General features: G+C 53.4%; 1 protein-coding gene and 1 long non-coding RNA gene across 6 annotated transcripts in view; one reads left to right on the top strand and one right to left on the bottom strand.

The window, feature by feature from the left end:
• The window catches only part of DNMT3A (DNA methyltransferase 3 alpha), a 105554-nt gene that overhangs the window by 13838 nt on the left and 63943 nt on the right, over positions 1 to 27773 (bottom strand). For 4 of the 5 annotated variants that reach the window (XM_047851866.1, XM_047851865.1, XM_047851864.1 and 1 more), the window contains exons 7-16: positions 4536 to 4751; positions 4113 to 4271; positions 3635 to 3742; positions 3229 to 3457; positions 2749 to 2898; positions 2597 to 2641; positions 1772 to 1851; positions 1146 to 1258; positions 829 to 1012; positions 528 to 612 (exon numbers count right to left, since the gene is read on the bottom strand). In XM_047851866.1, the coding sequence (XP_047707822.1) occupies positions 528 to 612; positions 829 to 1012; positions 1146 to 1258; positions 1772 to 1851; positions 2597 to 2641; positions 2749 to 2898; positions 3229 to 3457; positions 3635 to 3742; positions 4113 to 4271; positions 4536 to 4751 (1369 nt within the window). The remainder of the gene's footprint in view (positions 1 to 527; positions 613 to 828; positions 1013 to 1145; positions 1259 to 1771; positions 1852 to 2596; positions 2642 to 2748; positions 2899 to 3228; positions 3458 to 3634; positions 3743 to 4112; positions 4272 to 4535; positions 4752 to 27773) is intronic. The other variant, XM_047851867.1, reaches the window with a different exon arrangement.
• LOC125161788 (uncharacterized) lies at positions 20224 to 22813 on the top strand. The gene is made up of 3 exons (XR_007150755.1): positions 20224 to 20346; positions 21274 to 21376; positions 22686 to 22813. It is a non-coding gene; the product is annotated as an uncharacterized LOC125161788 (long non-coding RNA).

Here is a 27773-nt window from a genome sequence, read left to right as displayed (position 1 = left end):
TTACTATCCTTTCGTTTTATTTATCTATCTATGCATGATTATATAAACACACATTCATATACCCGCAGAAAAAAAAATATAAAAGGACAGACACCAAAACACTAATTATGGAATTACGGGTGATTTAAATATTCTTTAGACTCCCTTGTTGATAGTTTTTTTTTTGTTTTTTGTTTTTTTTTTTTTTACTGTAAGTTACAGTCATCACACAACAGAACTGCCTGTGTTTTTGTTTTGGTCGCCGAGTCTGTCCTTTGAGGCTTTGTGAAAATCTTCAATGATCTCTGGCTAACGACCACCCTGTCCTCTGCTGCAGTGCCTCCCCCATTGAGAAACATGCTGGTTTACCACTGATTTTGCTTCTCATTGAGCACAGAAGTTTCCTCCCTGAGGTAATATTTTAACAGCTGTCACGTTAACTATCACTCTGTTTTGCCGGAGTTACACACACATGGTCCCTCAGGCACAGCCTCCTCGTCCCGGGACCAGGACGGTGGCACATCTTGGGGTCCGTGCCACACACTCACCTGTAGCAATTCCGTCGAATAGAGACAGCACCCGGATGGGCTTCCTCTTCTCGGCTGGGACAGGTGGGTAAACCTTCGGAGGGTCCTAGGCATGAGCACAACAGGCCAGGTGAATGGCCAGGATTCTGCAGGCCTGCACCCGGGGCTGGCCTCCCCCCAGCCAACTAGGGCTGCCCTGGCTTTCCAAACCCGCACCCCTGCCCAGGCCCCTCGACCACCCAAGCACTCTGGCTCTGGCCGAGCCTGCCCTCTGGTCCGGCAGGGAGGGGGTGGAAAGAGGCGCCCCAGGCCCGGCACTCACAAACTCCTGGTCGTGGTTATTGGCAAAGAACATCTGCAGCCGCGAGGGCCAGTCGTCCCGCCGCCGCAGCAGCCCGTAGGTGCCCTTGTGCCCGCACATGTAGCAGTTCCAGGGGTCCTCCTTGATGGCCGCCTGGGCGGCCCCCGGCCCCACCAACAGATCCACACACTCCACACAAAAGCACCTGGAAGGAAGCCCAGTGGAGCAGGGCTGGAGCGCGGCCGGGGCTGGGGCCGGGGCCGAGGCCCGGCAGGGGGGGCCGCTTGGCCCCGGACGGAGCTCGGCTGGGGGGCTGCGGGCCAGGCAGGGACCCTCACCTGCAACAGTTGTTGTTCCCACACATGAGCACCTCGCGTCCCCCACAACATATGGTGCAGTAGGACTGATAGCCGTCATCATCGTACTGGTAGGCGCACTCCAGAAAGCAGTTCTAGACAGCAGAGCGGAGGGTCAGAGACCACCAGGCAGCACCCAGGACAGCCACGGCGAAGGTGGGCTTTGAACCCAGGTCTGAGCAGGGGACAGCAGGTCTCCCGACCCACGGCAGTGCGTGGAATCAAGAGGCACGAGAGCAACGCCAGGGAGGGAACCGCATCCCCTTGTCCCTTGCTGCGGTGCTGGACTTTTCTCCTGGGCCCCCAAGGACATCCATCCATCAGCCCGTTCTCCCTCACCCCACACTAGGGACTGTGACATTGTGAGCCCACATCCGGGGAGCAGAATGGGCTTTAGAGGGGGAAGAATCTTTCCGGGGAGGACAAATAAGGACAAGTAAACGCTCTGAAGGCCCAGGGTCTGTTATCAGGACTCTGCGTCCGCAGTGAGCTGTGGGGTCAACGTTGCTGCCACCCCAGGCGACTATAAGCCCAAAGAGTTGAGATGGCACAGAGAGCCAGGGCCCCAGAGTCACTCTCAACCACGTCTCTGCTGGGTGTGCCCCTACCTTACAGTTTTGGCACATTCCTCCAACGAAGAGAGGGTGTTCCAGGGTGACGTTGAGGCTCCCACAAGAGATGCAAATGTCTAGAAAGCAGGGACAGCAGAGAAAGCGGAGTGAACGTCACCAAAGGGCCCCTTCCCACCTTGGGCCAAAGCCCACTCCAGAAAAGCTACAAAAAAAGGGCGTGTTAGAGCCACAGCCCCAAAAGGAGGCAGACAGGAGTCTGGGAGAGCACCCACGGAACAGGAAGACACCAGGGCCCCAATCTTAAAGCTCATTAGCTCTCAGAGCAGCAACGCCTACTGCCCAGGAAAGGTGTAATTCAATGACAGAAACCCGCCCAGGAGAAGAAGGCCCTGACCCTGGGTGACTCTGGGGACAGTCCAGTCCCTGGGCTGTCTTTAAGTCTCGTGCTCCTGCCCCATCTTTCTCAGCCCTGAGGGCCCCACGCTGGACAGACTAGGTCAAGGGAAACAGACAGGAGATGCTCCAATGACCTCGGGATGAGAGAAGGTGAGGAAAAGTAAAAGGCCCAAAGGTCACAGGTTTAAGCAAATCCAAGAGGCCACCTCGCTCTGACCCACTGGAGTGTCCCAAACCCTAAGGACCAGCCCATGTCACTGACAGGAAAGCGTGTGAAGCAGGCTGGGGGTGGGACATACAGGACAGAGGCCTTGACGGATGTACTGACATCCTGTGACGTTCGAACCTTTCTAAATACCTATGCTACTCTGTGCCGGGCACCACACGAGGAGCCAAGCCCTCCTGCCCGTGCCGCGAGCCACAGACTTTGGACCTCCCAGGGAGTCAGTGCCCACGAGGACTCACCCTCGATGTTCCGGCACTTCTGCCGCACCTCGTACACCAGCCGCTCTGCGGAGGGGAGGAGAGCCCAGCATCAGAGGGGGCCGCAAGGGCCACGCCCGCACCTCTGAACACCAGCCTCGCCACACCACTCTCTCCAGAGCCAGGCCAACTACCTCTTGTGCGTTCGTCAATGATCTCCTTGACCTTGGGCTTCTCAGTTGTGCTCTTTCGGGGCTTTTTGGCTGGTGGGGGTGGTGCATAGGCAGCTGCCTCAGGCTCGACCCACATGTCTGTGTAAACTTCTTTGTAGGGGTTCTTCTCCTCTGGATAAGGAAAGCAGGTGACGAGACTGTGGTTACCACGGACAAGCAGTGCCAGCTCCCTCCCCTCCTCTGTTCTGCCTACAAAGGGGTGCAGCCTGGTCCCCAACTTGTTCTAGCTCCCAGCCCCCCAGTGCCAGCAAGCCAACGGAAGCATCTTATTCTGCGTCCCAGAGCAGCACCGCCCCTACGCTGAACCCAGGGAAAGGGACACACCCCCCGGGCCTCTCGACAGAGGCACCTGGTGCCTCTAGGCAGAGCCTTCCCAGCCCTGGCATGGAGCTACCTGGCTGGCAGGGGTCCCAGAAGGCTGGGCTGAGCACCTGCATTTACCTTCGGGTGGCTCCAGGCCCTTGGGGCCGGAGGGCTGGAACCCTCCGAGAGCCCATTCGATCATCTGTTTGTTCTGCACCTCCACGGCCTTGGCAGTGTCGCTCTCATCGCTGTCGTGGCACGCTGGGAACAGCTTCCCCGCACGGCTACTGGCCACCTGGAGGGCAACACTTGTTGGGGAGAGCGTCAGGACAGGCTGGAGGACAGCAAAGGTGGCCTGAGGCAAGAGCTGGGAGAAGGGGCAGGGCAGGACCGCAGGAGAACACTGGAGGAGGGGAGCGCAGAGAGGATTCCCAAGGGCCTTACAGGTGGACCCCCTGCCTGGGCCTAACGTCTGCCCTCCAGCTTCTAGACCAGCTAGGGGTCCCTGCTGCCTAAGCCCCCTCTGCCTCGGAGGGGCACTCACCTGCAGGACCTCGTAGATGGCTTTGCGGTACATGGGCTGCTTGTTGTAGGTTGCCTGGTGGAAAGCACTGCAGAACGAGCTCAGGGGCATCAGCTTCTCAACACACACCTGCAGGAACAAGCGACGCCCCCTTGCTCCTCCGGCCACACCCGAGCCCCCACCACGTGCCCGGCAACAGGCAGGTACTGGGGCGTGAGGACTCGGCCTCTGCCCTTGAGAGGACCAGATGCATCGACAAATGATTACACGATGCTCAAAGGAGGAGTCCAACCCGAGCGTGGGGGAGGACCTGAATGCAAGCAGGAAAGGAGTTCTGGAGAAAGGGTCCTGGGAGGCAAGAGCCTGGCAGGCGCACCAGCTCTCCGAGACCGCTTCTTCCGCCCCAGTTCTGGACCTCGCCCCCAGCCAAAAAGCCTAGATAGCCCCTGGGACCCAGACCCGTCCCTCCCCGAGGCTACCACCAAACCCCACAACTTACCACCGAGAACTTGCCGTCTCCGAACCACATGACCCAGCGGGTGCCTTCAGCTGCTCGGCTCCGGCCCGTCATCCACCAAGACACAATGCGGCCTGGCCACCAGGAGAAGCCCCGAAGTTTCCCCCACACCAGCTCCCCAATGCCAAAGCCCCGGCCGTCCTGGAGCCCCAAGGAGCAGAAGTCATTACGTGGTGGTCACGAGGCCCTGCCACCCTGATCCCCCCATGGCAACCCCAGCCCTGGGCATCTGAGGGTCAGGACAGCCAGGAGGGAGCTCCATCTGAACGGACCGAGACAGAGCAAGACTGGGGAGACGAAGAGGCCTGGGGTCAGGTGGAGAGAGGAGAGCAGGACGGGAAGAGCTGGCAGTGGAAGGACCCAGGAAAGAGCTGGACGAGGCAGGTGAAGAAGCGAGCCGCTCACCTCGTACTCTGGCTCATCATCGGCCGCTTTGGTGGCGTTCTTATCCCCGGCGTCGGCTCCCACAGGCTCAGGTGTGGTGGCCACAGTGGGGGACGCAGGGTCAGTGGGCTGCTGCACCGCGGGAGGGCTGGCCTCCTCCACCTTCTGAGACTCGCCAGACCCCTGGTTTTCTTCCACAGCGTTCATTACTGCAATCACCTTGGCTTTCTTCTCAGCCTGGAGAAACAAAGGTAACAGAAGTTACCTTGACCTCTCCAGGAATTAGCAAGGCCGCTTGATACGGGAGGGCTCTTCTCAATCTCTTTGTGGCCTGGAGCGAGTGACAGAAGTATAGCGGAGTTCTTTGCTCGTCAACTCAACTGGCTTGCCTTGGAAAACGGGAAGATCTGAAGTTGGTTGGTGAACTCAAAACAGTTGGCTGCTTTCCAGCCTCCTCTTGTGCCTCTCACACAAATCTTCCTTCATCGGTCAGCATCACCAGTTGCCCACCCTCTGACATGGAAAGATTAATTCTACTCAAACAGTAATTGTGTGCCTCAGCTTAGGCACAGACCTTGGCTCCGCCCTCGATCTTACTTCCCAAGCACGAATTGGATCCTCTTGTCCTTTTCTTTGTAATTTTCCTGGGCAATCAACCCCTTCTATTCCTGGTCTTGGCTTCCAGACCACAAATCCAGTTTTGTCGTGATGTCTACCAAGGATGAAATCACTGTTCTGTGTTCCCTCTCTGCTCAAACCCCACAGAAAGAGCCACAAGAGCTTGTCTGCTCCTACGTCATTCTGGAGTTCTTAGCATTGTTATCAAATGCATGTTATCGGATTCCCCCCTTCTTTCTACATGCACCTTTCAGATCCAACGCCCTACAAGCCACACATCCTCTCTGCCATCCTACTGACCAATTAACAATCCAAACCCAATTATGCTCCCAAGTGGCCAGCCTCCATCCGTTCGCCTCATCACGCTCATCCTTCCCAAAACCTGCCCCAAAACTGTCATCACCCTACAGAAGAGAACAAAATCCTTGATCCTTAGCTCTGAGAACCATTTCCCCTAGTGTCACCCCAGCTACTGAATCGGAGGGACACATGAATCTCAAACTTCAAGGCTCTGCACCTGTTTCCACCACATTCGGAGAAAAACATCCCATCTTCAATCTGCCTTTCAACATGAAGCTTTCCCAGAGAGTTTAGAGCTGTAAATGCAAGCCCGTCCTCAAGACTACATAAGAATATCACAAAGCAACTTGGAGTAGAAGAGCTCTAAGCTAGTCGGAGCACCTACATTCCCGCCTTCGCCTGGCAGTAACAGCCGATTCTAAGCAGTCCTTTCTTTCTCTTCCAAGTTGCCCAACCTAAAAAAGCATTTGATTTAAAGGATTTCCACTACCTGTTTCTGACTGGTTTAAGAATCTGATGTACACAAGTATCAAGATTTCCAAGGACTCTCTCTCCAAAGCTTGTCGACGGACTCCCAGATGCCAGGGTCCCAGGTGAAGAACCTTTGTTTTAAGCTCAAAGGCCTACAGTGTCGTCGATACATTTCCCTTCGGTCTTCCCGTCTGCCTCCAGGCCACCGACCAACCCTGCTTCTGGTGCAGTCCTGAAACACTGAGGATGAAGTCCGGGTTCTTTCCCCCCCGACTCCACAAATTCTAAGATGGGACACCGCATCCTTTGCCCCCAGCCCACAAACAGCTGGGAAAAGGAGCTGGATGCCAGCGGTGGAAGAAGGCAGGGCAACTTTTCTTCCCTCCCAAGCCCCTTGCTCACCTGCCAGGACTTTGCCCTCCCCGTCCCACCATCAATTATCTACCACCTCCTCCCCCACAAGAAGGTGGGCCTAGGTGTGTGCTCAACCCCATCCTCTTCCAGGACCAGCTGTGGCAACACTACTGAAGCCCCAGATCCGCTCACGGAGAAACACCATGCCTCCATGAAATTCAGGCACGGATCTACAGCAGGGTGCTGCTGTGGGAGACCCAAAGACCCTGCTTCGGGGGTGACGAGGCCCCTCGGCCAGAACAAGGTTGCGGGTGGCAGAGGGCAGGAGGGGCCTTCTTTGGAAAGGTGAAGCCACTGGCACAGAGAACAGCAGCGGGTGGGTGCCGGGCTCCCCAGGTCTAGAAGGGAATCGTGCCTGATGCCACCCTCCTCACTCCCCCACAGCCCCTTTGTCTCTCTTCTCAACCCCTCCACTGTGAGTTCCTGAACATTATTCTTCCCCCACAACTTCCCCCAGCTTGTCAGATGCTGCTGCTGACGGCTGTTAAGCACCCCCAACCCACTAGGTGCAGGAGAACGCGCACCCAGCAGGGTTTTGGCAGGCGGAGGAGGAGGAGGAAGAAGGGGGCCTCCATAGGGACGAGGCCAGCAGGGGTGGGGGAAGGAGGATGGGGGTGGGTTAGCAGCAGGAGGCAAGAGGAAAGGGGAAGAAGTGGCAGAGACGGTGGCTGGGTGGGGGAGGGGCCTCATTAGAATAGTCTGCCTAGGGCAGTGTGGGAATGCCTTTTTTCCACGCTCACTCCCACCCTCCTCCCCAGGCAAACAATAGGAGAAAGAAGGGTTAACTCAGGGCTTTGGCATTTGGGCTAAAGGCTCCTACCCCCAGTTCACAAGAGCCCACGCCAGAGCGGCCCAGAGATTGGGCAGGGCCCGGGGGGACACCGCACCAACCCCCCACTACTGTGGCTCAAGGAAGCCACTTCTCTGGAGTTTGTCCAGCCTGGAAAGCCACTGGCAACTCCGCTCTAGTAGAGGCAAGGGCCCCGCGTCCAGGCCCATCTTCCTGGGCAGCTGTCCCGCCTCCACCTTCCTCTGCGACTCAGGCTGCTTTCCGTTCCAAAGGTCAGAGGTCCGGGCGCCCATGTGGACTGCCGGTGCAGTAGATCCCAGGCTGTCCCAGGCACCTCTGCCTTCCCAGGTCGGCGTCAGGCTGCCCTCCACGGCAGCCACTGACGTGCCACAGCCCCTGTCAGGGCCACACTGCTCCCTCCTACCCAGCACCATTTCTCTCTGCCTGGCCTGCCCCGTGGCTCCCAGTGACACGCAGGAGAAGAAACTGTCCCTCCCAAGAGGCTGCAAGGCTGGCATGGCCCGAGGACAGCATGGTCCGCCAGCCAAGAGCACGGGTCAGCAAGGAAATGCCGACAACCCATCAGCCAGCCACTTCGGCCAAAGGGCTGCTTCCAGCCCAACTCCTGGTCTCCCAGCTCCCGTGGGCCAGGGCCTGCCCCCCAGCTTCACTGACTGCTGCCCCGGGCACACACGCTGGGGCTGCTCTTCTGGCCCCTGCACCGCCAGTCCCCACCTGAGCACAGGGAGAAGTGGGGCTGGGGGCTCCTGAAGAGGGAGTGGGTGGGACAGCACTAACTCAGCATCTCCAGAACTCGGGCCAGGCACAGCAGCCAGCTCCTGCGGGCCAGGGAGGCAGACTTTGACTCTTCTCAAATCCAGAGGGCTGCAGCGGCCCAGAGATCCTCCCACCGGCCCCTGCCGCCTCCCCGCCCCCAGTCTCCCCAGGGCTCCGTCCAGGAACCTACCCATAAGGCCAGGTGCAGCCCCTCTGTGGTCCGGCTCAGGTGTGAGCCCCGGCCCTGAAGCTCTGTAAGTAGCTGCCCGTCTGGGGGGAGGGGAAGGGGGCGATGGGGCTGGGGGCGGAGGGGGCCAGGGAGAGGGGGAGGGGGGAGGTGGGGGGGAGGGCTTGAACATTTTCTTTGTCTAGAACTCCAGGTCACGTGGGCCCCGCTGGAGTGCCTGGTTGGCTGCGAGCGGGCCGGGGGAGGGGGCCGGCTCTCAGACGCTGGCAATGGGCCAGCCCCTCTCCTCCCGTCCGAGGGGCGCGGGCCGCCGCTGGGGCCTGGGGGCGCGGCTGGGCCTCCGCCCGTTCCCAGGACCCCGCCCAGGCCGGGGCTGGAGGCGGCACCGCCCCCTCCTCCGGGCTGGCCCTCCCGCCCCCTTCACCCCCAACTCTGCGTGAGCTCCGAGGGACGCCTCGGGGCGAGGCGGGGAGCCCGCGGAGGCTGGGAAGGGGACCCGGGAGGGAAGGGGCTGCACTGCAGCGGCGGAGGTAAGCTGGGAGCGTGGAGAGTACCAGGAGCGCCGGCAAAAGAAGAGAGGAGGTTGCGGACAGCCTGGGAGAGCCAGGAGAAAGTTGGTAAAAGTCAGTCTCTCGGAAGCACAACCAAAAAAAAAAAAAAAAAAAAGAAGAAGAAGAAGAAAAAGCTTACAGATGAGCGTAGAGGCCCAGGAAGCTGTAGGGAAAACTCAAAGCACACAGAGATGGACAGAAGGCGCCTGCAGAAATTGGGAGCGCTCCAGACAAGAACTGTTGGGGAGAGGGCTCTCCTCTTCCTTCATACTACAGGTGGATAGACAGGGGTCCCTTAAAAACGCGTGGCTTGAGTTCAGGCTTTGAAAACCTCTTCCTGGCCAAGTCCCTGGGTCCCCTACGTCACTCAGGATCTGCCTTGGATGTCCCATTTTCCCGTTTGCGGGGGGGCAGGGGGGGCACACTCTAGTTTAAAAGTGTAGCAATTCCTCTTTCCCAGGCACAATCATCTGGTGCTCAGGAAGACTACATTCCTCTTCTGGAGCCTCCAGGTGCGGACTCAACCATTTCAACCTCCCTCCTCCAGAGCAGAGGCCCCTATCCCAGGGAGGAGGGACACACATACACACACACTCTCTCTCTACCCACATCTGATAAAGAAGCAGACCCTCTTGGCCCTACCTTCAAGGAGCTGACAGATTCAACTAGACTTGGAGAGATAGGAAAAGGTCATTGAAAAAACATCTGTGAAGATAACTATACCACAAATACCAAGCCCCGTGGACTTGGACGGCTTGAAAGCCCAACAAAAAAAAATGGCTAGTATGAATGATAAATGAGGTTAAGAGGTCAGTGTGGAGCAGAGATGAATCAGATTTGGAATGAAGTAAGATAGAAAGGAAATAAGAGATGTAGGGCTGAGGTGGGGGGAAATCCTTGCCCATCTCCACCTCCCAAGACAACTAAGGCTAAAGGGTGCAGAGAAAGATGTCAATGGATATATCCCACAGCAGTGAAGAATAACACAGGTGTTTCTGACAAGACCAGATGAATGGTTATTTTGGAAAGATCAGCCTGGTTTCCGTTTGCAAGATGAATTAGAAGGAGGAGCAGAGGAACTGAAGGTAAATGCTGTCAGCAGCAGAGAGCTGTTTAGCCAGCAGCACTTGTCAGAAGATCTGGACTTGGGTTCTGGTTCCATCACCATGACCTTGAACAAGTCACTTAACCCCAAGAAGTCTGGTTTTCTCATTTGCAAAATAGAAGTGATAACATCTGCCCTCCCAGGCCCTGGAATACCAGCATCTCTTAAAGAGATACTGCCCCAGGTGCCTGGCTTCCAGCCACAGTCAGCTGGGAACATACCAGCTGGAACAGGTGCTGGTATAAGGAGGTTAAGAGAGGTGCTGTGAAGGACGGCCCACCATCCCTCCTGGGGCTCGGCACCCTTCTGAGGGCCATCAGAGCAAGCCAGCCCTGAAGAGGGAGGAAGACTCCAAATCAGAGAGCTTTCTCCAAATGATACTTGGGGAGTTCACACTTCGCTCTCCCAACCCTGACTGAGACTCAGAATCCATCCATACAGCAAGGAGAAGGAGTCAGGCTGTTCTGTTCCAACCCATCTTTCAACCCAGTCGAGGGATCTGGTACAGTTTTTCAGGCGATCCCCAAGCAGAGACCAGAAGCCCTGAATTTGTGCTTCTTGCCTGCTGGAATCCTTTCTGGATGAGCTTCTTCTCTGATGCCTCCTGGGCATCCAGGGCCTGCAAACAGGCCACTTTAGACCTCCCCTCCCAGGCCTCCTCTCAAAATGAAATTTCTGATCTGGTTTGGCCAGCTCTTTTTTAAAAAACTCTAGATCTTGGGGCGCCTGGGAGGCTCAGTCGGTTAAGCGTCTGACTTCGGTTCAGGTCATGATCTCGCGGTCCGTGAGTTCGAGCCCCGCGTCAGGCTCTGTGCTGACAGCTCAGAGCCTGGAGCCTGCTTCGGATTCTGTGTCTCCCTCTCTCTCTCTGTTCCTCCCCCTTTCGTGCTCTGTCTCTCTCTGTCTCAAAAATAAATAAACATTTAAAAAAAATAAAAAATAAAATAAATAAAAATAAATAAAAAACTCTAGATCTCATCCATGGCATCTCCTTTTCCACTAATACGAGGTTAAACACTTTAGACTCTACACTCTGTGGCCTTGGGACTTCTTCAGACAGTAAGTAACGATCCCTGGTGCATGCAGCCAGGATTCAAAGTGTCACCTCGGACAAGGACCATCAGTTTCACTTTCTCTTGGCCCACTTAATCAAGTAGCCTTTCCCTCCAACTGCCAAACTTCCTTGTTCTCATCCTTTAAAATTAAGCCCAACTCTTAACCTCTTCCACCCAGCTCCCAACTTAAGCATAAGAAAGACCTAACTCAGGGGCGCCTGGGTGGCGCAGTCGGTTAAGCGTCCGACTTCAGCCAGGTCACGATCTCGCGGTCCGTGAGTTCGAGCCCCGCGTCGGGCTCTGGGCTGATGGCTCGGAGCCTGGAGCCTGTTTCCGATTCTGTGTCTCCCTCTCTCTCTGCCCCTCCCCCGTTCATGCTCTGTCTCTCTCTGTCCCAAAAATAAATAAAAATGTTGAAAAAAAAAATTAAAAAAAAAAAAAGAAAGACCCAACTCAAAGCTGTCCCTCACCAACCTAGAGCACCGTCCCCCTCTTGTAGCTATGCGGACAGGAAAGTTTCCCCCCTTCTGTATGTATGAGTCACTCAGAGATTCATGTGTTCTTGGTGCTCAGTGGGCAGAGACGGGCCCCAAAACAGAAGAGGCCTCAAATCTAGGACACGAGGTGACTTTAGCAGGAAAAAAACAGGGCAGCCTTCAAGGATCCTCAGGTCATGTATGTCCTTGACCTTCCAAAGGAACCTTCCCAGGCTGGTTACTGAGATAGGTCTTTTTTTTTTTTTTTTTTTTTTTGAGTTTATTTACTTAAGTAATCTCTATACCCAATGTGGGGCTCGAACTCATGACCCTGAGATCAGTAGTCCCAATGTGGGGCTCGAACTCATGACCCTGAGATCAACAGTCGCAGGCTCTTCCAACTGAGCCCTGAGATAGGTCTTCTGATTGCAATAAAGATCATAAACCTGAAATAGGAGTGTCACATAAAACAAGCCAGGTTTTTGGAAACGTTAGAAAGTATGTTGAAAGGGGGAACGGCTGGATGAAAAGATCTAGTGGATGTCGAGAGCCTAAAAGAAGTGTTGGAGAGGAAGTATCCAGGATGGCCCAAAAGAGAGCGTAACTTGAAAGAGAGGGCCGTTTCCTGTTTGACAGGCAGAAAGCAGTGATTCAACAGGCCTGATGAAACACCTCTTAAGGACACCTGACTCTTCGCCCTGATCCTGCACTCATCGAGCAAACTTCTCATTTTAATTATATTCTCCAGCGACTCCGATGCCAGTAAGTTGCCAGAAAACAGCAGGACAAGTGCTAGGATCTGTGTGGCAAGGACACGTCCTGTTATAAATCTCAGCATTCTGCTATGTGTCGCTCTCCTGTGTTTCTGAAGAACATGATCACAAGACGTGCCATTAACCTGACTCTCCAGCTCACAGACCTGAGATGAGGCACGAGGGCCACGATCCACCAGTAAAGAGCAGTAATTCCCACGGGTCAAGGTGGGGACGCCAGGCCTGCTGGGCTGGTTTTAACTCAAAGTTCAGTGTTCTGCGGTACGCTCGGACATGAAATCCGGTGCCGGCAGGACAGGGGGAGGTCATGTTGCTGCCATCAAACAGGACATTTAACCACAAGTCCGTTTACTCAAAGCCAGAGAAGCCATGATCCCTGTGAAGCCATCTGCAAAGCCACATATTGAGGAAGCACTGTATGTACTCTGCCACAAAAGCACTCGCAGCCATCCCAAGGAGACCTGGTCCGCACAAAAGGCCGTGAGATCAAAATGGATGTCTGTTCTGCTCCTGCCCTTCTCCTACCTGTAGCTCAAAAGCCTCAGTGCTACGCACTAGACTCTGACTACCTGCTGATTACAGTCAACCCTCTGCATGGCATTCAAGGCCCCCACAAGCCGTATAGCGCTTATGTCACGCAGCCCACTCAGCCCACCCACTTGCTATTCCCGAAATATGCCCTTTCCTGCCTCTGTGCCTTTGCTCATGCTGTTCCTTGCTCCTCCCCTTCAACTCCCACCAGCCCAAATCCTATCTATCCTTCCAGTTCATCAGTTATCTCCACCATCAAAGTTTCTCTAGACCTGAACTGTCCAATAGGGTAGCCACTCACTGCATGTGCTATTTAAACTAATTAAAATTAGGAGCACCTCGGTGGCTCAGGCGGTTGAGCGTCCGGCTTCAGCTCATGATCTCACAGTTCATGGGTTCGAGCCCTGTGTCGGGCTCTATGCTGACAGCTCAGAGCCTGGAACCTGCTTTGGATTCTGTGTCTCCGCCTCTCTCTGCCCCTCCCCTGCTCGCCCTCTGTCTCTGTCTCTCTCTCGCAAAAATAAACAAAAACAATGTTTTTAATAAATTAAAAATTAAATAAAAATAAAAGTTCTTTTCCTCAGTTGCATTGGTCACATTCCAAATGTGCAAGAGCCACCTGTGGCTGCGGCTGTTACATTGGACAGCACAGATCTTAGAACATTTTTATCATTGCATAAAGTTCTGTTGGACAGTGGTACTCTGGCCCCTCCCCCTTACCTTTCCCTACTGAAAAACTGCCCTGCCCCCACTCCGAGGTACTCCCATAGCACCTTGTAATCCTCTTAGCACCTGCCGATATTTGCCCATACTAAGGCGATCGTGCACTCACTCATCTTTCTCCTCCACAAATTAAAAATTCCTAGAGGGCAGAGACTGGACGTTATTCAGCTTCATATGGAAGCAGTGTGGACTCGAGCTTCTTGCACATTGAAGAGGATTTAGATAGTGTTTGCTGAACTGAATTCAACATTGTCTCAGGAGCCTCATCCAGAATCCACTGCCAAAGTTCCCAGTTAGGGACAGATTCTGTCCATAGCAAAATTCTAATAGGTGCTAAGAGGTCCAGGTCTGCCCCCCCCCCCCCCCCCCAGAGGCCGGCAATCTTTGTTTGCCTGTTCCCCTGCAATCCATATGGAGGTTGCAAGCAAATGACCAGGACTGGGCTGCTGGCAGTGAAGCTAAAAATAGCCACGGAGCCAACAGCAAGGAGTTAGCAGGACTTGTTGCTAGGGAGACCAGTCACAGAGAGAGCAACTAAGCAGGGAGAGTGTCAGACCAGCACCTGGAGAGCAGAGGCCATAGTTGCGGGAGGGGGGGCTTGAAGTTGACAGGGGTCCAGGGCTCCCACCTAGAGATGTTCAGCCTCCTGGCAGCTCCTGACTAATGCTCTAAGTGGGGCAAATGCTCCCCCTGTCCCTCAGTAACCCATCTCCATGGAAACCACCATTACTGGGGTGAAGTACCAGCCCCTGGAAGGGAGGCCTCTGCCTAGAGCTGGTTGTTATGGCAACACCCCCCCCCTTTCCTGTCATTCTCTCTCCCCGGGCTTCTCCTGTGGGGGAAAGGTGGGGGCCTGGTCGTGGCTTAGCCAGCATGACCAGGAAACACCCGCTTCCTGACAAGAGTAACCTGCAAGGGGCTCTTCAGAAGCTCCTGGGAACCCAGAAAGGCCAGTCAGTCCTCAGCACAGGGCAGGCCTTCCTTTTCTTCCCACAAGAGCCCCACAGATCATCTTGCTAGGAGAATCCCCAAATCGGTTGGGTTTAATTGTATTAGGATCACCCAAGGTTTTTAAAAATACAGAATTCTTGGGCCCTCTTGTGGAGATCAGCAGGCTTGGGGCAGGGCCCAGGAATCTGCTAAAATCTCCCTAGGTAATTCTGATTCTCGCCAGGTGTGGAAACCACTAAAGGCCCTGGCTGTCCTTGTTACAAACGAGGAAACTGAAACCTGCAGGAACTGAGCCCACCCAAAGGGTCAGAGCCAGTAACGGGAGAGGAAGCGGTCTGGAGCAGGAGGGGTAGGTAGAAGGAGATACGGAGGGAAGCTCCCTCAGTGCAAGGGTCGGAGGGGAGGCCTCAGGGAGGCCGTGTGTCCTGGGCCTTTCTCTCCTCCCCTTCAAGCCAGAACATGCAATTGTCCGATACTGGATTGTGATTTAGGACCGAGCCTCTCTCGACAAGCTATCCCCTGTGGCACAAGGCAGAGGTAGTGGGGTTGGGCCGTCTGGTTCCCAGAGTGTACAGAAGGGTGGCGGCCCAGGCAGATGATCTGCGCTGAAAGAAACTATCCTCCTTCGGAAGGAAACCAAAAGGGTCACCATGGCAACCTGCAGTGCGCTGGCCTGGTTGGGCTCTGTGCCATCCTCCCAAACTTGGGCCCAGGAGAGGTGCAGCAGTATTCAGGCAAATGCCGGAGGGGCAGGGGCGCCCCATCCCCCTCGCCGGTCCCAGAACCCACAGGGAGGCCGGGCTGTACTCCGGAGCCGACCTCGGAGCCCGCCTGGAACACACCCAGACACCGGAATCCGGGAGCACGGGAGTTCTGAGCACCTGCAGTAGCTGGGCCGGGGGAGGACACTGCGGAGGTGGGGGAGACGGGCCTCCGCCCTTCTGTTACTCAGCCTAATTGTGTGCCCAAGACCCACCGCTCATGGAACCACAGCCCTCATGCAAGACAGCATGCAATTAGCTGGTAAATTATGTGGTAGGGATGCTGTCTCCATGTGCTGAGGGAAGTCAGAGGAGACGGAAATCAGTAAAGGCAGCAACGGGAGGATGACAGAGGGTATGCCAGGAGTGGGCACAGCCTCCCAGCTTTCTCAGACAGGAGCGGCCAGATCTTTAGGGGTGTCTGCAGTTGTATCGACTCCCCGGCAGATAGAGGGGCAGGGGTGTGAGGCACCGGCATGGCGCCTGCCTATCTATGAGGGAGAAGGAGTCCCAGCTCCCCCCCCCCCCCCCCACCTCCCCTGCGTGCCATCCATGCACTCAGATGCATTCTTCTGAGCCTGGGAGGCACCTCCTGGCCGACCCCTCACCTCATCTCTTCTGCCACATTCCCAGGCAGCCTCCCCTCCTCCCCAGCCCCCTCAATCTCTGCAGTCACTGCTACACCCCCCCAACGCTGTGTGCCTGGGAGCCCCAACTCGCCAGAGCAGCCCTGAGGCTTCTGGAGCTTCAGCTGCTACCTCCTTCCTCACTGCACCCATCTGCCTTCTCCTTCCCTACCGCTCCAGGTCTGCTCCGTAAGGGGAAGGCTTCCCCCACAAAGCCAGCTCCCCGCTGCGAATCAGTTCCCCAGCACCCAGCCCGGACCTGTTGGGTGTGCAGGGCTCCACCTGTGAGTGAGTGGAGTGCGGGGTCCGGGCAGGGAGCAGGGGTGCAGGTGGCAGTGCTGCTGGTCCCCATACCTTACCACGGCAACATCAAGGAGCGGGATGTGAGGTCTCAGACTGAGCAGGGAATCATAGCTAATGCCAAGACCTTTAATAAGTGCCTAGCCTCTTTGGACCCTGATTTCCGAATCAGTCTGACAGGACCACAAATATCTGCTGACTAGTACAGGTAAGATGGAAGGAAGTCAGGAGGGGGGCGCCTGGGTGGCTCAGTCGGTTAAGTGTCCGTTCTTGGTTTCGGCTCAGGTCATGATCTCATGGTTCATGAGTTCAAGCCCCGCATCTGGCACTGTGCTGACACTGTAGAGCCTGCCTGGGATTTTCTCTCTCACTGCCCCTTCCCTGCTCGTGCTCTCGCGCACACCCTCTCTCTCAAAATAAACTTAAAAAAAAAAAAAAAAAAAGGAAGTCATGAGGGTGCAACATTTTGAGAGGTGGAAAGAACCCTATGACAGGTTTGCTTGAGGACTTGTCGATGTTCACTTTGCTTTAGAAACCCGACCCTAGAGAGAAGTGTTAATTTTATACCTGGGACAGACGGGTCAAAAGGAACCTGGTAAACCCTAACAGCCAGGGCTGCTCTGCTCTCCCGTCCCCTCCCCTCCCGTCCCCTCCCCTCCCCCACCCCTTCTCCAGGCTCTGGGGGTCAAAGGGAGGGGCTCAGGGACCACCATTCAGATTCAGGCATGCAGACCCTCTCAAGTTTCAGAGTCCAAAGAGAAGACCCAGGAGGAGCCCGGCAGACAGGCATTGCAGTAAACTACAGCTGGAAACAGCAGGAACGCCTACCATCTCCATCCCAAAGGGAAAATTTGAATTCCTGTACCAAGTCCTTTCCGGTCTTCTCCCCCCGCCCCACCCATGTTTGGAAACGGTTCCCTAGCTCTGCCTGCCTTAGAGCCCGAACTTCTTTCCTAGTTCAGTATTCCAAGATCAGAGAGCCTCACGCAACAGCTGTACATTAGAATCACCTGGGAGAGGCGTTAGCAGCAATGTGGGCCAGGGCCCATCGCTAAATTCCAAATGTAATAAATCCAGAGGAGGGGCCCAGGCGGTGGTGGTTAAAACAAAACGAGACTCCCAGGTGATCCTAACGTGCACAGAGCACCCCCCCACCCCATGCGGTTGATAGGGCGGTAGGTGAAATGACAAATGCACCTTTTGGGGATCTCTTCTGTGCCAGATTTGCTTTACTTGGAATCATCCAAAGCTTGGTGGTTCTCAAGCTTTCATAAGCCACAGAATCGTCTGGGTTGCTGGCTAGAAAACCAGCTTTCTCAGGAACCGCCCTAGAGATTGTGCCTCCTTGGGTTCTGAATGGGGCCTGGGAACATGCCTTTTTTGAATGCACAGCCCACATGATTCTGACGTAGTATCACAGCAACCCGCCCTCTAAGACACACTGAATGCTGACGGCATCTTTGTTATGTATAAAGCAAGCCCAACTCAGTTTTTGGTTTTTGTTTGCCCCATAGAGTTGCCCTTGAAACAGCATCTAGATTCAAATATACAGGAGACTAAGCTCTTTCATCCCCATTGGTGTTTAATTCCTCCAAGTTGGAAATGAAAAATATGTATACTGCTCACCATTTACAGACTAAGGAGGAATAGGGGAAGAGTCATAAGGCATCTATAAGGAGTTGTAATTAAGAAATGGCAGATCTGAAAACTGGTAAAATCACATACACACACACACACACACACACACACACACACACACACACATACATATGACATGTTTGTCAGGGAGAGGATAAACTGAGAGGTGGAGGACCAGGATGGCCAGATGCTGCACAGAGATTAGAAAGGGCTCCACAGCCTGGTGAAAGAGGGGGCTTTCTTGGTTCTCTAATGGGCTCCAGAACTCCTTCGGATTCCGAAGCCCTCGTAGTAGTCCTGGGCACCAGCTGTTCCCAGAAGCTCCAAGTCCCCGCCCCTCCTTATCCTGGTCTCCAACAGGCTGCTCTCCCTGCTTCCGGCTCTTCCCTCCCAGCTCTGCAGCACGTGCCCTCCACGGCAGTGATTCCAGAGTCTGGTTCCGGACCCACCTTCAGAGCTGCCGGCTACACCTCTCCCAGCGCACAGCCACCCTGCCGGCTTCTCAAAACCAGCTTGTCCAACACCGAACTCACCCTCTCCTAAGGGAACATATTTTCATGACCTTGGGATGGGCAGAGAATTCTTAGAGATACACACACATGCTAACCAATAAAATGGGGGGAAGAAAAGGATAAATTGGACCTTATTAAAATTAAAAGCTCCTGCTCATCGCAATACATCCTTAAGAACATCAAAAGCCCAGACCACCTTCCAGTCCCAAACCCGCTCTTCCTCCAGGATTCTCTAGCTCAGATAATGACCACCACCCCCAGCCCCTAAATACGAGGCCAGTTTCTCCCTGTCCTCCGACTGGAGACAATTCTATCAAGTCTCTCGTGTCTGCCTCTTGTTACCTGGACCCTCGGTCAAAGCCCAGCCGAACGCCCTCCTAACTCGTCCTGCTTCTCGACTCCTCTGCTCTGGACTCCCTTGCCATGCTGCCAGGGTTACCTTCCTAAAAGCCACGGCCACCTCTCTCACACTCCTGCTCTCTGCTGCACAATGAAGCAGTTCCTGACCGCGACAGGAAGGCCTTTGCGGATCTGACCATCTTCCTTTGTAGTCTTCTCTCTCCTAACGCTTCCTCCCCGACTCTCACACCCTAGTTACCAGATCTCTTGCTGTTCCCTGAACAACCCAGAAGCTTCACGGCTCCTTCTCTTTGCCCCCCTCAGTGGTTCTTTCCTCGTTTATCCCTACTAGAATTCCCAAAGGAGGCCTCCACCAGGAAGCTTCCTGGAAATTCCCTGGAAAAGTGCTCTTGCCCTCCACTGTGCTCACCAGACTCTTGGTACCGGGAGCACAGAACAAGCCCCACGCTCTACCCGACACCGAGGTTCACAGTGAACGCTCCAGCCTTCTCCACTAGCCACATGTCCCTGGGACGGGAGCTGTGCCCATGCGTCTCCTCCAGCACCAGTACAGTGCTGTGTGTGTTTGGTAAGAACTGAATTCAAGTCCATTAACTCTTTCATCTAGAGTTATTGGCTCCTTAATAGGGTCACACAGTCCAGCCGGCCACCCCGTGCTTCAACAACCCTGGGGCCTCCAGGACAAATGGTCTGGTCTTTAAAGCAAAGCAGAGAGAACATCACTGTTATATCTTCTCCTTTGTCTGCCTCATAGAAGGTGCTATAAGAACGCTTCTCAAAGTTGGGACTAAATATGCAAGCCATCTGGAGGTGCGCCAGACCCCAAACTCGCCGGGGATTTCTCGGCACCTACCTTAAGATCCCACTCAACGCCCTTCCCCCGCCACCCCTGTCAGGCAGACTGCTGGTTCCAGGGGGAGGGCTGCGTGCTGTCCCTTCTTTGGCAAGCCTTCCCCGAGGTCCTCAGGCTAGTTAGTGCTCCCATGGCCTGTTTGCTCCTAGTCTTAAAATGGCCGTACTGGGTTGCACAAGGTACTCACCTACCTGCCTACGTCTCCCAGGGGAAGGAGGCATCCCAGGCCGGGATTCTGACTTTCCTTGCAATTTGTTTCCGTAGTGTCTAGAAAATGTCGGAATGCAGTAGCTCTGCAGACACATGTGGTGTTATCTTAAAGCTCAGTTAAGGTTCGACGGTTCTTTGAATGAATGAATGAATGAATCAGTGATTAATGAAAAGAAAACTAGCAATCCTGGGCAGATCTAGGTAGAGAGCCACCAAAGCCAGAAGCTGGAATGTGAATTCCCAAGCTAAGGAAATGCCCTAGGAAGATGTGTCACCTGGCGGGGGTGGAGGGGTGTACTTTGCAACATGGCCTTTTTTGTATGAACTCAAGCCTCTCCCTAGCCTGGGCCTAGTGTCTGAAGATAAGCACCAAGTCAAGAGTAGCGAGGAGGAAAGGAAAACTAGGTTCTAGCACCACACACGTAAATATTACGAAAGTCTTTATTAAGAATCCTGGTCGGGATACTTTATATATGTGTTTCTAGAAGAGGCGTGTATGTAAGGTCTGAGAACGCGCTCAGGTATTTAATTTAGAATTCACGTACAAGGTAGTACAGGAGACAAAGGTGCTACAGGTCATGACTCGAGCCCTCCTCCCCACAAATTATAAACTTTTAGAATCTCTGGGGTCAGCTGAGTCTATTTCTGTCACATTACAAATGAGGAAACTGAATTGCAGAGAGGAGAAAGAGCTTCTCAAATAGATCAGGGGCAGAGGCTGAGCCCGGAAACCAAGCCTCCTGAATCCCAAGCCTCGTGAATCTCATTCCAACATTGTTTTAATCCAATCTCAGAATGTCAAAGGTACCTTCAAGAGAAAACAGCGATTCAAGGAGGGGCTCAGGACCAAGTGAGTGGAGCGGGGGCGGGGCGGGGGCAGTCCCGAGGGCCTAAAGGACCCAAACCTGGCTCAGGCAGCCCAGGAGGTGGGGAGTGGAGGCGGCAGCTGGGGCAGGGGGTGGGGGGGTAGGGCTGGGCCAACTCTATCCTATCTCTCTCTTTTTTTTAAATGTGGTATGATTCTTTTCCTTTTTTCTTTTTTTTAAAGCTTATTGTTTTTTTTTTTAATTTTTTTTTTTTCAACGTTTATTTATTTTGGGGACAGAGAGAGACAGAGCATGAACGGGGGAGGGGCAGAGAGAGAGGGAGACACAGAATCGGAAACAGGCTCCAGGCTCCGAGCCATCAGCCCAGAGCCTGACGCGGGGCTCGAACTCACAGACTGCGAGATCGTGACCTGGCTGAAGTCGGACGCTTAACCGACTGCACCACCCAGGCGCCCCTAAAGCTTATTGTTTTGAGAGAGGGAGAGACAGACAGAACAAGTGGGAGAGGGGCAGAGAGAGAGGGAGAGAGAGAGCATCCCAAGCAGGCTCCGCCCTGTCAGCACAGAGCCCAACGCAGGGCTGGAACTCACAAACTTTGAGATCATGGCCTGAGCAGAAGTCAGACTTTTAACCAACTGAGCCACTAAGGCGCCCCCACTATCCCTCTCTTTTAACCCCATACTTTAAGGAGAAGCCATCAGCAAACCAGGAAGATTCTGTTCGAGGTGAGTCATTTGAGCGCAAAACAGAAGCAGCATGGGATGGGTTTTGCCCCTGGGAACACTCTACAAGCATATCCACGTGGTTCTCACCTCCTTATCTAGGGGAATCTTAGTTTCCTAGGAGTAAGATAGGGATAAAGCTAGTTCTTATAGTAACTGCAGATAATATATCTGTCAAATGACAAAAACAATACAATTCAGTAATGCGTTTGATGTCGTTTATTCCAGGGAGAAGAATCCAAGGATCGGAGAGTACAGTGCCTAACAAGCAATGGAGTACTCTTGCCGAGGGATTCTGGCAGGAAGCGACTTTGATAGACTCTTAGAAGAGGTAACACGGAAACAAGGCATGATTGGCTAGGAAGTGGGGAATTTCCTTATAAGGCTAGCAGGTCCTATTTTCTAGGGCAAGGTGAGCCAACGAAAGCTGAGCTGGACGATTGTGATTGGTGTATGTTAAGTTTGACCTGTGGTTCCCGTAAGTTCATAAACTTAGGCTTGGATTTGTGACGTAAGCTGGGCCACTGGAACATACCACATCTTAGTTCTATGGTGAAAGTGAATGCTCCTGGCACAGTGCCTGGTACAAAGTAGGTGCTCAGTAAAGTCCAACCCCTCTTGCCAATTCCGCGGCCTCGGCCAGCCGCTAGACCCCGCCCACAACCACCACCACCACGCCCACCCCCCCCTCCCGCCGCCATTTGTTTTCTCATCACTAAAAAGTGAGGTTTGTTCTAAGAGCTATCCTCTGTGCCCCCTGATAAAGTGAACACTCCGGTGTGCAAACAGCCCATCCCCTCAGGAGACAGTGGGAGCCTCTATGATGACAATTTCACAGCCAGCCCTGGAAGTCACTCTGATTATAAGCTGTCACAGGAATACCTTTAAAAACCTGTTCAGCCTTTTGGTAAAGTACATACTGGTCATGCTTGCCCCAAATGGCATCACCTCCTTGAAGGAGATGTTGTTTTTGAGGCCATCCTGCAAAAGTTCAGGTTGTCATGAATTTACGAATGGTGGATAAGAGAGGGATGCCTGCCGGTCAGAATACCCTAAAACTGCTATCCGCGTAGTTGGCTAATAATTTGATTTTAGTCCTTAATGGTCTACTAGCGTAGCCATTTCTCAAGTCTCCAGCACTAGAGCCCAGGGGAATCACACCTAATTCATCTCCTTATTCCTAAAGCCCCAAGCACAATGGCCCCCTACTTAGTAGGCGCTTAGTGATTGCTTATTAAATGGAATATAGCACAGCAGGAGATGACCCTCTCGACATTCACAGGCTGTTTCTTCCCAGGACGGACAGGAAGCACAGTCTGTTGAGACTGCAGGGTTATAAAGCAAGAGGAAGCAACATTTGCTCAGCTCACAGAAGCAGCAGCACAAATGGCCAATAACCATATGAAAAGAAGTCCAGCCTCACTTATTATCTGGGAAATGCCAATTAAAATCATAACAAGATACCGTTTTTTTTTCCCCACCCATTAGATTAGCAAAATATTGATGTTGGCAAAGGTGGAAGTCTTCTCATACCCTGTTTATGGGCACACAAATGGCACTGCCCTTTTTGGAAGGCAGTTTGGCAGGTTCGATAAAATGCAAAACACACATTCCCTTTGACCTAGCATTCCTCTTTCTAGGTGTCTTAGAGGAACACAGATGCACAAAGAGGCATGACCAAGGATGTTCGCTGCTGCAACGCGTATGTAGTAAGATACTATAAGCAACACAAATGCCCGCCACTCAGAGAACGGTTGAGTAAAATCGTGGCAATCCATATGCTGGGATAGAACAGTGATTACGTGGCGAGATTGTTGAGACTTATTGTAAGTGAAAAACCAAGCTGTAAAACAAAACTACAATGTGGTCCCATTTATGTAAAAAAGGAAGAGAAACAAAAGCAACTGTGAAGTAAAATTATATATTTATACACACAGAGATGGATAGAAAAAATCATGTCGTATATACACCAAACTCACAACACCAAGCACCTCTGCTGGAGGAATTAGAATCACGGGGGAGGGATGAGTTTTTCACGACAAGAATGCATTTGTGTAATACTTATGTCATTTAAAATCATTTAGAAAAGTATCAAGCTTCTGTTACACGCTAGCCCTGCCCTAGGAGCTTTAAATGTTAAGGATTATTTTATTAACCCACACCAGTTCTGAGATTAGAATTATTGACTCATTCAGCAAACCTTTCCCCAGTCTCCCCTGAGTGCCACGCCTGGGGACAGAGGTGCCCAGAGTGCCTGCATCTACCCAGCTCGGGTTGGGGAGAGGCGGAAAGCAAGCCGGGCAAGAGCCGCTCTCGTGCATACACCCGGGAGCTGGGGGCACATCCAAGGCCAGCTACAACCAAGGGCTCTCAGCCTGGTGAGGTTAAAAGTGACGCCTAAGGTCCCACATCCCGTAAGTGGCCAGGTGGCATTCGAACTCCCCTCCAAAGGCACCCTTCCCTTCAGGAACATAAAAGCTTTGCCACCTGTTGGGGGGCCCAGGGGGAGGGGATGGGGAACTGCCTGATATAGGCGGGAGAGGGGAGGTCTCTATGTGAACCACAGATTATTTGTTATCATCACTATTGAATATGTATTAAGCATCTAATAAGTGTAAAGGTGCATGAGTCCCTCCCTCCAGGATGGGAGCCAGGAAAGAGACCAGATCCTAGATCAGCAGGACATGGTGTCCTTGCCTTGACATAATTTAGAATCAGGCTGGGGTGAAGAGATTACTCTTCATCACGCAGCTACAAGGGAGCCCTTAAACCACACAAACTGGAACCGTGGGAGTCCTCGGCCCCTCTGGCCAGACGACCGTCCCCGCTGCTTGAGCAGCCCTCTGCACCTCTTCTGCCTCACGGTGGTGACATCCGATGAAGTGACACATGTGGGAAGACCTTCCTAAACCCACCATGCTCCCCTGGGTCACTGCGTTCTGTTAATCATTAGAAAGAGGAGCTAGGACTTGCCCTCCTCTGGGAGGAGGAATGCCTCACCTCTGCCCTCCCTGCTGCCAGGGCCTGGGCCAGCTCCGCCAGGGCAGGGAAGGTTCTCATTGGCTCCAGCACAGCGGAGGCCCGGCAGAAATAGCGGGAGCACGGAGTGCAGAAGAATCAGGGCACCACCTTACCTGTGGGAGCCTAATCACACGGGTCCTCCTGCCCCATGCTGTTCTCCAGGTACACCTGTCAGCACCTCCGAGAAACCATATGGAAACCAAGGGCTTGGGGCCTCAAGGCAGAAATCCAAGGGCCTGAGCTCCCTGAGGTGTCCCACATTCACCAATGTCTCAACTGCTTGGCCAATCAGCAGGTATATATTGAGCCTATTCTTATCCAATATCAGGCTGGGCATGATGGGGGAAGACAGGATTAACACACGAGAAATAGTGAAAAGTACCCTACAAAATATAACTGAGTGCTTCATCCAAAAACATTAGCAGTAAGGGCAATGGGGTGCAGAGAAGGGAGGAGGTCAGTGTGAACTGGAGAAATCCTAGAGAGCCTTGTGGACTCAGTTCTGCAGAGCATATGAAGGAAAGCACAGCGGGGACAAAGGGAAGAAAGAAGGGGCACAGCAAAATCTAAAGGGGGACTGGTCCTTCTTAGAGGGCCTTCCTCTTAGAGAGTGGCAGTGAAACGGGGTGGGGTGATTGTGAGGTCCCAGTGAGAGATGATGCCTTGAGAAACAGCCAGGGCATCTCTAGCACAGATGAGGGAGACAATGGGGAGCCATTGTAGGTTGTATAGCAGGGCCCAGTCAGGATTCAAGCGGAGCTTAACCCTTGAAAGGATTAGTAAGGAAGTGACTATGTGATAGGACAGACAGAAAATGACAGACAGCTTCCCACCTCAGTCTCAGGGAAGGAGCACATGTCTCATTTTCCTCACCCGCTTATTTTAAATTTCTTTCATTTTGTGATATTCTAAGCCTTCTTTAAAGAAAACAAAAAAATTGGAGGTAGAGGAAAGCCTGGGGAGGTAGGTAATCTCAGATGGAAAAGGAAAGAGTAAACCCCAGTCAGTAACGGGATTGACAGAGGAGTATTTTGAGGGAAGCAGGCCCCACAGGTTGGGGCAGGTGGACCAGCGAAGGGGCAGGTGCAGACTGGGGTCTGGTGGGAGCCCCAAAACAAGACACACAGTCCTCAAGCCCTACATCCTGTGTTTCTTCACCAACTTCCATTCCTGATCCTGAAAAGGCCATGTCGCCTGGTGCCTCAGAACCTCTGCATATGCCGTATCCCTCCTTCTGCAATGCCTTTTTTCCCCTTCCCTAAATTCTAGTCCATTCTTTAGAAGCCAAAAGCCACCTCTTGCTGATGCATGGATGATCCAGGCAGAACCGCTCTAAGCCCTTTGGGTGACGCTCTTCCCGAGGTGCCCTAAACCCTTGTCCTATCTTGGGGTAACTAGGAATCTTCTAGGCTTCTGGTACCCCCAATATCTCATACAGTGCTGAGACATGGAGGGTTCTGGTAGCTCAAAAATGGTGCCCTGCGGGAAGTTTTAAAGAGCAGGTGTCACCTTCTGAGGTTAGGAAGAGCCGGCTGGGCCTTCAAGTGACGCCGCCTGGGAAACAGCTGGAACTGTGGTTTTAGGATCTAGGAGAGCACATAAGGGGTAAGTGGATCAAAACTGGCAGGAGGCGGGGGCGGGCAGAGATCTGGGGATGCCATAGTTAAGGGACAGAGGAGAATGCCAAGCAGATGCCGTTGGAGGAAACGGGGAAGGATCCCAGGGCCAAGGTCAGGAAGGCCTAGCGAGGCAGTGTCGGAAGAAAGGGTCGGACGCCAGAGAACGAGGATGAGGCCGCAAGAGGAGGAAGGGTTTCTTTACCCCTGGGAAGCCACTCGGAAGACAGGCCTGCTGGTGACAGTGACTACCCTTTAGTCTGAAGGGAACCTGGCACTCTTGAGGGCTACCTGTGTTTCCCCAACATTCTTATTGCCCGCAGCTAGCTCTCTCCTAGCTCCCTGGCCGAGCCCAAGGGGGGCAGGGGTGGTGCTGTGGCCAGGCCTCAGCGGGCAGTAGGGAGCCCGAAGGGGGCCTGAGCTTGTAGCCAGCGCTTAAGTGTGGCCCCAGCCCCCTAGTTTGAGAATGAGGAGATCAGCAGTTCTAACACCTGTACTGGAAATCACGGAAGGCTTTATGACATCTTTAGTTATAGAATATGAATGAGGAACAGTTCTACTGGCAGAAGAAATACATTTTTTTGAACTTTTTTTTTTTTTTTAACTAAGCTCTATGCCCAATGTAGAGCTTGAACTCAAGACCCCAAGATCAAGAGTCAGGTACACTATTAACTGAGCCAGCCAGGAGCCCAACGGATATACTTTTGGGGCACATACCTCAAACATTTTAAATTAATTCAACTTTGTACGTGTTTCTGTAAATGCTCATTGATTGCCTTTATTGGCTGGGGGTGGGGAAGCAGAGGCCAAAGGTTTAAGATTTACTAGAAAAGCTTTTGATGATGGTTGAAGCTGGGTGATAGGTACATGGGGGTTCGGCACATCACTCTCTCTGCTTCTGCGTATGCTACAAGACGTCCCTGATAAAGTCTTGAAATTTTAGTGGAACACTTAAAATTAGGAGAAAATACACCTATTATCTTAATGTTTCCTCCAAGTTGGGAAAAGATCCCCTTTTCTATTGCAACTGAGGGCAGGCCCCCATACTGCTTCTTCAGGGAGCACAGTTTGAGGACCACAGAGTTTATAGATTTACCAGGCCTAAAAGTCATCGTGTCCAAGCTTCTGGCCCCAGGGCTAAGGGAAAGCAGAAAAAAGCAAAGCCCCCCTCTGCCGGCCCCTGGGAACTGACTGGTGGGCACCTGACCAGATGGCAAAAACAGCCCAAGTTCCTGAAATTTCCAGTCCAAAGACCACACTGCGTGCTCAGGGTCAAGTGCTTCTCTCCTCTCCCAGACCTCAGACAGGCTGCCCCTTTTCCAGGCTCTTCCCGGAGAGAAATTTCTGCCTTCCTGGATCCCGAAGGAACTGGAAACAATCAAGTAGCCAAACCCCTACCTGTTCTGAACCTCTTCTAGAGCAAGCTCTCACACAATGTAAACGGGATAAGGCCTTTCGTTGTAGGCCATGTCCCAGATGGTGGCAATTCAAGGCATTTCTGCTCCAATCCTGGTGCCAGAGGTCAACTGCCTTCTCTCTACTAATCAGACAGGAAGGGCCGTGTAGAGAGCAGCCCCACAAATCAGCCTTCATAGACTGGGGCCTCCCTGGTCTTGCAGTCTCCTCACCTCCTCTCTCGGCCGCAGCCTTCCATGGGCTGGCTTCCACCCCCCACGGAAGCTGCTCTTAGAAAAGTCACTGGCCAACTCCAGGGCGTCAGATGCAATGAGCAAGTCTCAGTGAATTCACCTTCCACAGGGCTAGGCAAACACTCTCGGGAAAGCCTTCTCCTTTCTGAGTCATGGCTCTTCTCCCCTCGGCTACCCCCCAAGTCCCTCGTCAGTCCCCGCAGCCTGCCAGTCCTGCTCTCTACACGGCCCATAAATAGTGGGGTTTTGTGGCTGCGATCCTGGGACTTTGTCTCTTCTCTCTCCCTGTCCCTGGGTGAGCTCATCAGCTTCCCTGGACTTAAACACTAGCTTCTGCTCTTAACGCCCTCTCACCTTTGCATCTGGAGCCCAGACCTCCCTGCCCCCCCCCCCCCCCCCCAGGCTCCAGGCACCTCCACATCTCAGACTGAAGTCAGAATTC

Source organism: Prionailurus viverrinus, chromosome A3 (genome assembly GCF_022837055.1).
Source record: "Prionailurus viverrinus isolate Anna chromosome A3, UM_Priviv_1.0, whole genome shotgun sequence".
NCBI lineage: Eukaryota > Metazoa > Chordata > Mammalia > Carnivora > Felidae > Prionailurus > Prionailurus viverrinus.
Note: the sequence above shows the minus strand (reverse complement) of the source record. Positions and strands in the feature narration are given on the sequence as shown.